Below are 11,852 nucleotides of genomic sequence, written 5' to 3' on the forward strand. Positions count from 1 at the left end.
CCTAAACGAACGAGCGCCTCGAGTATGTTCATTCTATGGACAAGATGCATGGTTCTAGCGGCGGGACAGTTGAAACTAGTGACGATGACGACTCAAGCGTAACGGACACAAAACATCGAACAACTGTAGGCAAATCAGTAACAGCCTCGCGACTGCAATCGGTCATTCCGCAGTGTATTGAACAACTCGATCGATATGGAAAGCAAAGGAACGTCCGCGGTGGTGGATGCGTCCGCATTGAGTAAATCCGTGGGCAATTTGAAGGCAGCCAAGTGCCACGACCGCCCCGACGCCTTGGCGTACGACCGCGATGTCGCCAAACAGTATGGTAAGTAGTAGTTGATCGTTGAAATACTAGCGGTATTGACAGCCCCCTGGCGCGATTGAAAGTCAATTCATGTTGACATATGTGTGTGTGAGTGCAGCGGCCTTGTACACCAAGCACGACGGCAACCTCCACGATATATTCAAGGTACTCAGTGTGCATTTGATGGTATAAATGTCTTGGAACCAATGGATGGATGGATGGTAGGAGTTGGACGAAAGCCCCCGAAAAGCCCTCAAGCACCCCCCCGAGGACAGCGACGAGTTTGGGATCAAGTATGCCCAGGGGTTTTACTCGTACGCTGAGGAAAAGTAATCGCCATTCGAATGAACCAAGAAACTTGTAGCTTACAATTCCAGAGTTTCGTTGGCATAGGCAATTTATACTTGTTTGGCCACATGGCGTCAATGACATTCAATAAAGTGGAGCTGGCAGACAGACTATCGTTGGTTGTTGGTTCAAAGTATTACTACGTAATGCTATTAATAGCACTACGTATTATTAATAATAGTAAGTCCGTTAATACAGTACGCCCACCTTGCAAACTATCGGTATACATTAGTCACGATAAAGTTATTAATACATATGTAGTGATTTATAATGTCTACTAACGTGAGTACAGTTGTACACCTTTACTTCGAAGTACATTGTTAACATGGTAAATTCCAGTACTACACTACATGGGGGACACTGCCGCGGGGTTTCGAGGGGTCGCACTCATCATAGACTTTTCGACCAACTCGCCATGCATGCGCTTGGCTGCTTTTCGCATTTCCACCACCGCATTCTATCCATCGACCGTTCTAATATCCCTCCATATACCGAACAAAACAATAGATCGATAAATGTATGTACGTACCTTGTACTTTGGATTGGCCTCAATGCTGTACGTTCGCACGGGGGCTGTGAACGCTTCCCACGTGAGCATACGGTCGCCGGTGTCTCTTGTGGGGGTGTCGACAAGCCACTTGCGAATCAACATACCAGTGGAGGGTAGCCGCTCAAAGCCCTTTTCTCGGTCCACTTTGGAGTCAAGGGGCACGGTCTTTTCAAACTGACCGGTAAAGTCGGGGTACTGCGGAATCGTGCTTATGTCGTCGGAGGACGCGTACCGCTTGCGGAGACACACGTTGCCAACACACGCGACCGCCGATGCTCCTAGCAGCGACACGACGCGAACGACGAGCCCGAGGGTCTTGTCCAGAATCGGCCACAACAAAGCGCGGATAAACTGGGAGAGGAAGATCGAGCACGCCGCCATCACAAACAGCGCAAACATGGGAAACACATTGGTCCGAAAGATTTTGGACGCGAGTCCGTTGCGCCCGAGGGGGTCGTACGTGGCTACAATGTCTCGGAAGGATTCGTACACGTCGTTGACGTCGCTGACGGCGTCGCCGTGATTGAGCCCGAGGCTGGTGACGATCCACTTCACGTCGAGGAGATTCGACTTGAGAAACTGGTTGTTGCCGTACATCCACGTGGAAAACCCCAAGTGGATGAGCAGCGCAAACGGGAGCATCGAGAGCGCCAGCTGACCCAGCGCCTAGTCAGTACAAGCGAGGGGGCTAGTTGGGGGGAGAGGGGAGGAACATCGGGGGGGGACGTACTTCGTCGTACGCCGTGCGAATCGAATACAACCGCATGAGCGTGACCTTGTCACAGGAATACGTAATCAGACAAGACGCGGCCGCGATCGGAAGCAAAATTGGAATCCCGCCACAGTACATCATGGTCACAAATACCGTGTTGAGTACCAACGGATACCTACCCCCAGGCATAGCACATGTCACATTCGGTACACACCACGGCAAAGTTGAACACATAACAAGTTCATGGAGAATATTCATATACACTCTATCGTGACCCTCTATATTCCAAGCATGTACTATACCGTAGGGAAATGTCAAATGGGGGACCAGCGTACACTTCATCGAGCTGCTTTTGGGTGATGGCGGAGCGCTGACCAAACCACCGAGAAATCGGACCAATCACAAACGTCATCATGGTTGGGGCGATCTGGGGCGCCACGGAATTGACCAGCATTGTCGTGGCGATGCCCACGCCAACGGCAACATACCACTTTTGCACAAAGTCGTCAAATTCGCCGTGGAAGATTTTCTCCAGACTGAGGGGCAGCGGCACGTCCGTCCAGTTGGCGTTCACAAGGAGCACGATGACACCTATATACACATCAGCATTCAAAACCACGGTATTCTTGGGGGATAATACTAGGAAATTCCATCCCCCTAGCGCCCCATCTCCACATACCAGTGTTGAGCAGTTGCGCAAAAAACAGCTTGAACACGAGCGCCGACGCGCGCTCGCTCTCGCTTGTGTGTCGCTCAAACTCGCCAAACGCCCTTATAATCGTTTGCAAACACAAGTTGACGATGATTACGATGCCTGCAGCCACGACAATCGCGCCGTTTTTCCGGACGTAGCTGGTCAAGTACTCCTGACACGGTACCTGGTTCTGGTACATTTTACGTGGCCCTTCGAAGATCCCATACAATTTGATCGCGTTCGTGAGCTTGGGCCCGCAATAGCACTGCAAAATGTCGGACGCTGCATACGTCGCACACGGCCGAGTATATTTATTGACTAAATCGGGGCGGAAGCAAGGCAAGGTGTTGCATTCGTGGTCGATCGACGGGTCGAGTGACACACACGGATCCATACATTGCGTCAGATTCGACCCGGGGGGAATGGCTTGGGTCACGCGAGGGCTGTTCATGAACGTCACGTGAAAAGCCTCAATATTGGGGCAGAGTTGTTCGGTCGGGTATGGGTCCCACCCCAACACCCACTCGTAGTGCGAGATGTTGTCGTAGTCGCCGAGGAAGACTGCTGGAATCGCTTCGGCGCAAAAGTTGGGAATCCCTTGTTTTGAAAACGTTTGCTGGGCACTAAAAATATCGGTCGGCGAGGGTAACAAGAGGAGAACTGTTGTACTAACTTACCTCTGCGCCACGGAAATTATCGCACACGACAGCAACAGGAGTAGAAACGCAATGAAGTTCGTAAATGCCCGTCTACATACGCACAAAATCAGCACGCGCCACAGCAGGCGCACAACCCAAGTGCATACCGATAGCGTCGTTCCTGGGTCGATACTTCGAGATTTTCCCAAATAATGTCAGACGGCTCAGGCGCCGGTTGAATCTGTAGCCGGTGAATGCCCTGGAAGCGAAGTGCCTTGGGTTGAAAGTACCGGGCATACCATTTGTGGCTCGTACGGTAATCTCGCACACACCTACCACCAACAAAATCATATGGTACTCAATGATATTACTGCTATCTGGTCCAAAAAGTACTCAATCATATGATCCTAAACTGTACTCTATGCCACTGCAATTTAATAAAAAATGCAATCTCACATACCGGCGCTGGGACTCGACGCAATTAAACACGACAAAGGCACTGTCGCATTGGGTCAAGTACACCCCACCGTCGTCTTTTTTCAACGCTTTGAGTCGATTCGTTTTCTTTTCCAGGTGCAGTTGGACCTTCTTGAGCTTCTTTTCAATCCTATATCATCATCACCCCCCCTCATCATCAAATTTATAGTCGTAGCCTCGTCAAAACGCCCTGGTCTCCTACCGTGGAGTGACCTTTTCAGCCACTTGTTGCCCTTTGTACGTGTCGAGAATGTCTTGCAACTCTGCGGCTTCGGCCGTCAAGTCATCCATCGCTAGAAACGTTCGTAGAAGCCCCCCCGAAGGTCGGGAAATGCTCACTTCGGCAATCCACTTGCCTTTATATAGGTCGTTTCCGCCCACGTGATCCAAGTTGGTCACCGGTTTGGACAAGTGACCCCCCGTCGTGAGGTGCCGCCTCTCGATGGGGGGCTTGCGCTTCCCCCAACAGCCAAAGTACAACGGGAGTTCCATGTAGTCCTTGAGGGGGTCGTACAAGGCGTTGAAATGGGCGACAATGTCCGCTTCGGTTGCCGATCGAGGTAACCCTCGTACAAACACGGCATACTTTGCCGGCGTGACGTTTTCCGCTTGCTGGGCCACGGCGGTTTGAATTTTCATCTAACACGAGGGAAACTTGGGTAACGCTACCGTCCACAGTATATATATGCTGCTGGTCATATAGTACCTTGAAAATCATAATGAACCCTACAAACGCGAGCGAAAACAACACGTCGAACGACGTCGTGATGTAGCTAATGTAGTTGGGGTCATCAGTAAACGGATTGTCGATGCACCAGTCCGTCGTGGCGTTCATGGTCGAGTTCACGCCGAGGTTCGCGATGCTAAGCGTGGAAAACTTGAGCGGGTCGACCATGTCTATCTCAAAGCCGTGGCCGCTGGCATTCATGACAAGGGCGGGCAGGGCGAGGACTGACATGACGCAGAAGCACACACCCATGTACTTGGTGAACATAAAGTACAGGTGGATGCCCGTGCCGAGCTCGGAAATGTCTTGCATCGTCGTGTGGATAAACGGTTTGCCGGCGCCGAGCCGCTGGGACATGGCCAGCCGCTTGGCGTTTTTGATCATGTCTGGCCGCGTCGCCGCGACGGTGCGGTTCGCCAACGCCCGCACCGACCGGTGGTGCATCACCACGGCGGAATCCACACAACGGTTGGTGCTGGACGCTATGAAGGATGCAGTGGACGATTCCGCCGCGTCTAGCTGGGTTTCTTGGTTCCCCACGAATTCCGTGTTGAGGTTGGACAGAACAACGTCTTCTCCAAACACGTTGCTTCTAGTGTCCGGGGGTACTGGGGTTTCGTCCACGATCAAGCTCGAGTTGTCGAAGGGAGGTATATTTTCGGTGGCGGTTGGGGGGATCGTGGCTATGGGGGGTGAAATGGGCGGAAGGTGGTGCGGGGCGAAATCGTCCAGCGTCAAAGGCCTCCCGACGGTTTGTTGGGGCGACGGGGCAAAATCGTTTAGTGACAACGGGCGACCAACCACGACGGGGGCCACAGGTGGTGGCGCAAAGTCGTCTAATGTCATGGGACGACCCCATTGCGCCGGATCGATTGGTTCTGGTTGAATGGTGTTGGTATCGGATGCTGCACCGTCTTGTGTGGCCGGTGAAGTTGGCAGGTCCATGGCAACTCTCCACTAGCCGAGTTGCGTTAGAGGATGAAACGGAGATGGTTTAGAATTTGTAACCGTTTCGCAGGTTTCAGAATGGTGCCAAATGGCTATTTTGACGCCATGTATGGTTCTGTAATTGACAGACTACACTTGACTTATTATTTAGACTAAATAATATGAGCGGTTGACCTTTCATTACATTTCCGCACCACCAATCAACAATTGCAATTCCACCACCATGGCCGCCGACCAACCACCGACGTCGTTGAAGCGACCTGCGGACAGCACCGCGAGCGGCAACGGCGGACACAAGAAGAAGAAGCCTAAAACCAATGGTGGTGGTCCAAAGAAGCCACTTCCCATTGCCGCTGGCAGCAACTGGGCCAAGCTCAAGCCACTCGTAGTAGCTGCCAACGCGAAGCCAGCAGCGACCCACAACAAGACCAACGTCCCCCAGAAGAAGAACGACCTGCGCCACGTCAAGAGCAAAAAGGTCACGTCGGATAAGAAACCGAAAAAGTCTCAAACCATCGACTGGATCGACTCGAACCTGATTGTCGCGATGGATTGCGAAATGGTCGGCGTCGGCGTCGGTGGCACGCGCAGCGTGCTCGCTCGATGCAGTATCGTCGACTTTAACGGTGACGTGGTGTACGACGAGCACGTCAAGCCGCTGGAAAAGGTCACGGACTACCGCACCCACGTCAGTGGGATCCGATCCAAGTCGTTTCGGAATGCGATTTCGTTTGCCCAGGTAAGAAGAATTCATGTAGTGCAATACGTCGTTGGATCGATGGCGAAGTTTTGGGTATCCGATTCAGCATATTGAACCGCGATATGGAGTGTCTCGCGCTCGATTGTTCATGCTGTCTGTCGTAAATGATATATGCAGATTGCATCGTCATCTGTGTGTCGTGTATAGTGCCAAGTGGACGTTGGCGCGATTCTCAAGGACAAAATTCTAGTGGGGCATGCCGTTCGCAACGATCTGCAGGTAACAAAACCATACCTTTTCTTCCCCCACGCTCTTCTATATGTATATGTACATCTATAGTTATTTGTGATGCTATCTATAAACTATATTCGATATATATATATTTGTGATGCTATCTTTATTATATATTATATATATATATTTTTGATGTTATATAAGTGAAGCTATCTATCTATATGATATCTATGTGATGTTTATGATATATTCTGTCGGTAGGCGTTGATGTTGACACATCCCAAGCCAATGTTGCGCGATACGACCAAGTACCGCCCGTATATGCGACGGAGGGTGAACGGCACGGTATGACGAAGTAAAAACTAGGTGGAATCCTCTGGATACCAAGTCATGGTGATGTGTTGTCCATAGAAACTGCTGCCGAAAGCATTGCGACATTTGGCGTTGGAAGTGTTGGACAAAACGATCCAAGCTGGCGAGCACGACTCGGTGATCGATGCACGCACGACGCTCGAGCTATACAAGAAGGCGATGGTGCCGTGGGAGAAGGCGCTCAAAGCGTCCAAAGTCCCCGGGGGGCTAGTGGGGGTCGTTCCCGTGAACGTCCAGGCGAAGGACAAGGCCGACAAGGCCAAGCGCGCGGCGGCGGGGCTGGGCGAAGACTCGGACGATGACTTTGAAGCCGCCGTGAAACACATGCAGGACAAGTCTGTCGTGACCAAGTCGTCGTTGCGCATTCCAGATGCCCATGCGCTTGTCATGCAGGAATACGACGAGTAATTCCAAATGCAAATATACTACCTACACCCGTCACTACAGGATCATGCGTATTCGTGAGAGGACCAGCAGTCGCGTGTTAGTCCGGTGTTGAGCCAGCTACTTTTGTAAGCTTTCGACGTTGTACGGTAACATGATACTACCGACTTTTTGATTTGTGTGGTACGAAATGCAATTGGGAGAGTGAGTTGACGAGGTTTTGGGACTTCCAAAACTAGAGTTAGATTAGTTAAGGTCCAAGGTATTATTACTTTATAATTCAAGTAGTACTACGTAGTACCAACCTAGTATCGACTGCAGACAGGCCTGTCTCGCGTTCCGATATAGACGTGGGGATTTGCTTTTTCTGTCCAACGGGTGCACAACGCTCGTCCAGTTGTATCAACTGGCTGGTGTCTCCAACCATCACCTCACTTTGCATTATTGGGCTTGGCCACACACATCGCTGCATATCTCAACGGAAGTCATGGCGATAGCTCCGACATACTCGGCGACGCAGGCGACGCCACCCCCTCCTGCTGCTACCGCCCCGCCGTCAATTTCCCGAGGTGCTGTCTGTCTCTCCCCGGGAGGCTACGCCAACACGATTGTCACGCCCAAGTCGTTTCATGTTGTCGACACCTCGTTGGTGCCCGACGCGACGTTCTACCATCCCCCACCGCCGGCCTGCTCGATCTTGTTCATGGTGTTTCTCGCTGCCCCTAAGATGGCCATGAACATGGCATGGGCTGCTCAGTGGGCGGCATTTGGCCCCCTTCTCGAAACGCTCTTGCCGTCGTGGGCCGTGCAACTGGTGCAAATCATTGGCCCCCTGACTGGTCTATTGGTGGCTCCCACAGTGGGGGTGCTCAGTGACGCGTGTACGAGTACGTATGGCCGCCGCCGCCCTTTTCTCCTCTTTGGGGCTGTCGCGTCCTCCACGTGCTGGCTGGTCATGTCGTACGCTAGGGAAATCGGCGAAGCTATGGGGGACGTCCGGGGTGGGGCTCGCCAGCCGTGGACGGCCGTGTGGACAGTGCTGTGCTACATTTGGATGGACATCACGGTTAACATGACGCAGGTCCCGGTGAGTTTGATCTTGGCTGACTTTGCAGGCGACCGGCAAGTGACGGCGGCGTCGATCGGCCAGGGATTTTCAATTGCCGGGTCGTTTTGCGTGTCGGGGTACATTTTGTTCTTTGGGCCTGCCCACGAGTCCATTCACGCGTTCATGTTTATGCTGGTGGGTGTCATGCTCGGCACCGCCCTTCCCGTGTGCATTTGGGCCAAGGAGGAGCCGTACACGTCCCCAGCGGACGCGACACCTCGGTGCCAGCAGCTCCAGCAAGCGTTTGCCGCCGTCTACACTGGCCTCCGCCAGCTACCACGCGTCCTCGTGTCGTTTTGCGTGTGCTTTTTGCTCATTCAGTACGGCTACACTGCGTATAACGGCGCCAAGGGGCAATTCTTTGGGTTGCATGTGTTTGGTGGCAGTGCGGACGGGGCCAACATCTGCGGGAAGGTTTGAGATTTCAATTTCTTTCATCCGAAAGCAACGAAACAATTTCATCCCAATATGGGTCTAGGAATGCACGGGCCCCCAACTAGCGTACAACGACGGTGTGCACCTCGCAGGGGGAATCACAGACACGATTTTCAACGGCGTGGGGCTGGTCTACCTGTGCATTTTGCCCTGGCTCGTCCGAACGTGTGGCGCCAAGCGCGTGTTTACGTGGTCTATTTTACCGCAAGCGATGCTGATCGCGATGGCGTTCTGCAAGGTCGTTGAAATGAATGTGACGATTGTAGTGCTGTGCGCCATCACACAAAACACGGTGTTTGCGATGCAAATTCCAGTGATTATGCATGTGGTTGGGCATGGCCCAGACAATCAACTGGGTTTGTTTGCCGGGGCGTTCAATTCTGCGAATTGCGCTGGCCAGCTGCTCAACTTTGTGCTTGCGACGCTGCTGGTGCAAACGGACATGGGACACGCGTTGCCCGTGCTTGTGGGCGGCATCCTCAGTCTGGGGGCGCTGCTTGTAGCCCAATTCACGCTTCAGTTGAACATGAAGTCGTTGTAACAAGTGAATCGATGACACTTATAAACTTGGTGTTATCGATTGAAGTTGAGCTACTGAACGACACGGAAACAAAGACAACATCCTGTACACTTGGAATTTCTCCATGTTGTAACTCGGACCAAGTACGAGAAAGTAGCTGACTTTGGGTGGCTAAATATAGCCACCCTGCCCCAAGTTCGTCATAGTGAGCTAGCAACATGGGACCGAAAGCCAAGAAGAAGGAGCTCGAGCCTGAGGACAACGGCGTGACGCGACCTATGGTCGTGGCCAGCTACACAAAGATGTGCAGGTACATACCACAAGACAAGTCCTCGTCAGTCATCCACAAAACCTAGGGCGATTGGTGTGCCCATGAATTCGCACGTGTCCGACATGATCAAAGGCAAGGGCGAAGAGGCCGATGAGAAGTTGACGCAGGTACAGTAACAATCCCCTTTACTCACATACTGTAGTGCAAACTGACGTTGGCGTAGATATTACTTGACGAGGAGTTTGGCAACTTGGGCAACGGGGGCATCCGAGCCATGACGTGTGCGTTCCTCGGCACTGTGCCACACAGCAACACGGGGCCGTATCAGCATCTCGCGAACGTTCGCGTGTGGAACAATCCGATTGGGGACGAAGGCGCGTCGGCGATTGTACGTCCAATGAACCAGCCCCCCCTCAACCCCCAACGTCCCCCCTTCATGCTACTCCCGATTTTGTCGATTTGGCACTTCCTTGATGGAGTATTTGTGCGGTAGTCAACTTTGCTTTGCGAGGGCCATGCACTGGTAAACGTCGTGTACGTCGAGCTCATGGATTGCGACATTGGTCCAGAAGGGTTTGTCCACATCATATTCTGTTACCAACTGTGTGTGATATGTGCATCGTTGGGTAGGTGTGCAATGTTGGGCAACGCTGTCAAAGCCGAACACAAATCGCCTTTGCAAACGTTAAAGCTGAATTGCAACAATAAAATTGGCGACGACGGCGTGACTGCGTTGTGTCAAGGGCTATTTGAAAACAACGCGATCAAGGTATTGTCTATCGACTACTGCGTACAACTACACATATCCGCGGCCTTCTCCTCGATGGTTCAAGCTTGCGTTGCTAAATCACGTTCCTTTCTATGGCAGCAACTGCACTTAGATTTTTGCAACATCTCGAGCAACGGGGCGGTAGTTCTGGCCCAGCTCCTGTGCATGGCCAAGAGTGGCTTGCAAACTCTAAGTCTTCAAGGGAACGTGTTGGGGGATCCGGGGCTGTTGAATTTGTCCAAGGGGCTCAAGCGGTCCCAGTCTCTTGTCAAGCTCAACATTTCCGACAATGGCATTCGAAAGGTATTTTAATAAAATTGTGCAAGTACAGGACGGAAATCAAGTGGTAATTCGATTTGCATTTAGAATTTGTATGACGTATACAAATTTCGAAGTTGATTTTAGTGTTACACGATTGTTGTGACACTATTAGTTTGTATAGCTACACAATATTTTTATTCTCAAAATATGTTTGAGTACCACTGGGTGAAGATTTCCATCGTTACCTTGTATACTGGTAATCAACAAGAGTTAACGAGTGGTGTATATATTTAGGATGTAGAAGCGCTAAAGACGTTCCGCGACGCCATCCTACGCTGCAAAACGCTGTCGACGATCAAGTTTTCGTTCAACTTGATTGATGTTGAAGGGGCAGACATTTTACTGCCAGCCCTGGAATCGGTATATTTGTTTTACACTTTTTTATAAGAGGAATAGTGGCTTAGCAACTTGCTGTGCGTTTGGTCGTTTTAGGCTGAAGGGGCACGAATCAAAGTATTTGAAGTCGATGCGTCACTCCCCCCCGAAGTGTTTAAAAAGCTCAATCGCAGCGAAAAGGTCGACTCGAAAAAGAAAAAGGGCGGCAAAAAAGGTGGAAAAAAGAAGTAGATGTGGCGGCCCATGAATAAATAAATTCTACTAGTACTACGTATTAATAGTAGTAACTACTAGAATTCTGAAGTACAATTAATAGTATAACGTTACTTGTTCACAGTTAGTACTATCGGTACCATGGTTGCAGCGTAGCTCAACCTTGGCGAGGCGTGGCGTCGTTTGACCTGATCATCGGCGTTGACTGGCATTCTGGAAGTACAAGCTCACTTTTATGATTGGGCCTGTCTGGTAACTTTTCAAAAATATAACACCATTTCCTTTCAAAATGGGATTAACCAAAATGCTATTCTCAAAATGGAGGTAAATGGTCAATTTTGTAATATGGCGTTTTAAACCTCTTCGACGAGTAAATCCCACGTGGAATTATTGGATTTGGGTTAAAACGCTTCAAGCAAGACATATTTCAATTTTGATCAGATTTGTTGAATTCGGCCCCAAAATGGCGTGGGCCAGAATATTGTGTTGTGATCGAATAAAGTGGGACATCTCATCCGACTCAATTCTGATTGGATTAAATTCGACCTAATTATCTTGCCTTTGCTTGTTGCTGCATCATTTGGGGTCGGTCAGAGTGGTGCGGAGTATCCGCCAGAGGGAGGATCCCCCTGACGGATGCTCCACACCTCCAGTAGTACCAGCCTTACTGTCGTTGCTAGCTGGCGGGTTGCAGGCAAAACTACATTATGTTGTTCATCTGCCATGGTCAAAATGCACTTATAACCAATCAATGGATACAGGACATTCGGTCCGACTGTCTTCTGTCA

At 50.9% G+C, this 11,852-nt stretch overlaps 5 protein-coding genes across 8 annotated transcripts; 4 read left to right on the forward strand and 1 right to left on the reverse strand.

The window, feature by feature from the left end:
- Nucleotides 1-118: 118 nt before the first annotated feature.
- Nucleotides 119-765, forward strand: H257_08075 (hypothetical protein). The gene is made up of 3 exons (XM_009833851.1): nucleotides 119-328; nucleotides 426-472; nucleotides 533-765. Exons 1-3 carry the CDS (start codon nucleotides 196-198, stop codon nucleotides 638-640), a joined length of 288 nt encoding a protein of 95 aa, XP_009832153.1. The 5' UTR covers nucleotides 119-195; the 3' UTR covers nucleotides 641-765.
- Nucleotides 766-952: 187 nt separating this feature from the next.
- On the reverse strand, nucleotides 953-5,430 carry H257_08076 (hypothetical protein). Of its 4 annotated transcripts, XM_009833853.1 has the most exons (11): nucleotides 4,433-5,430; nucleotides 4,083-4,365; nucleotides 3,929-4,019; nucleotides 3,710-3,856; nucleotides 3,417-3,581; nucleotides 3,289-3,360; nucleotides 2,597-3,234; nucleotides 2,220-2,508; nucleotides 1,936-2,092; nucleotides 1,185-1,871; nucleotides 953-1,112 (listed from the first exon to the last, which is right to left on the reverse strand). In XM_009833853.1, exons 1-11 carry the CDS (start codon nucleotides 5,396-5,398, stop codon nucleotides 1,002-1,004), a joined length of 3,606 nt encoding a protein of 1,201 aa, XP_009832155.1. In that variant the 5' UTR covers nucleotides 5,399-5,430; the 3' UTR covers nucleotides 953-1,001. The 4 variants fall into 4 exon arrangements, with proteins under 4 accessions (XP_009832155.1, XP_009832157.1, XP_009832156.1 ...); XM_009833855.1 differs by having other exon boundaries at nucleotides 1,185-2,092; XM_009833854.1 differs by having other exon boundaries at nucleotides 3,929-4,365.
- Nucleotides 5,431-5,595: 165 nt separating this feature from the next.
- H257_08077 (hypothetical protein) lies at nucleotides 5,596-7,148 on the forward strand. The gene is made up of 4 exons (XM_009833856.1): nucleotides 5,596-6,140; nucleotides 6,309-6,380; nucleotides 6,597-6,680; nucleotides 6,747-7,148. The coding sequence occupies exons 1-4, from the start codon at nucleotides 5,625-5,627 to the stop codon at nucleotides 7,113-7,115; spliced, it is 1,041 nt and encodes a 346-aa protein (XP_009832158.1). The 5' UTR covers nucleotides 5,596-5,624; the 3' UTR covers nucleotides 7,116-7,148.
- Nucleotides 7,149-7,578: 430 nt separating this feature from the next.
- H257_08078 (hypothetical protein) lies at nucleotides 7,579-9,175 on the forward strand (the record flags this gene model as incomplete). Its single annotated transcript, XM_009833857.1, has 2 exons — nucleotides 7,579-8,613; nucleotides 8,678-9,175. 2 exons carry the CDS (start codon nucleotides 7,579-7,581, stop codon nucleotides 9,173-9,175), a joined length of 1,533 nt encoding a protein of 510 aa, XP_009832159.1.
- A 155-nt stretch (nucleotides 9,176-9,330) lies between these two features.
- On the forward strand, nucleotides 9,331-11,184 carry H257_08079 (hypothetical protein). Its single transcript, XM_009833858.1, has 8 exons — nucleotides 9,331-9,464; nucleotides 9,511-9,592; nucleotides 9,649-9,813; nucleotides 9,919-9,998; nucleotides 10,056-10,194; nucleotides 10,294-10,497; nucleotides 10,750-10,875; nucleotides 10,948-11,184. The coding sequence occupies exons 1-8, from the start codon at nucleotides 9,373-9,375 to the stop codon at nucleotides 11,080-11,082; spliced, it is 1,023 nt and encodes a 340-aa protein (XP_009832160.1). The 5' UTR covers nucleotides 9,331-9,372; the 3' UTR covers nucleotides 11,083-11,184.
- Nucleotides 11,185-11,852: the final 668 nt, after the last annotated feature.

Source organism: Aphanomyces astaci (assembly GCF_000520075.1).
Source record: "Aphanomyces astaci strain APO3 unplaced genomic scaffold supercont1.17, whole genome shotgun sequence".
Taxonomy (NCBI): Eukaryota; Oomycota; class Saprolegniomycetes; order Saprolegniales; family Verrucalvaceae; genus Aphanomyces; species Aphanomyces astaci.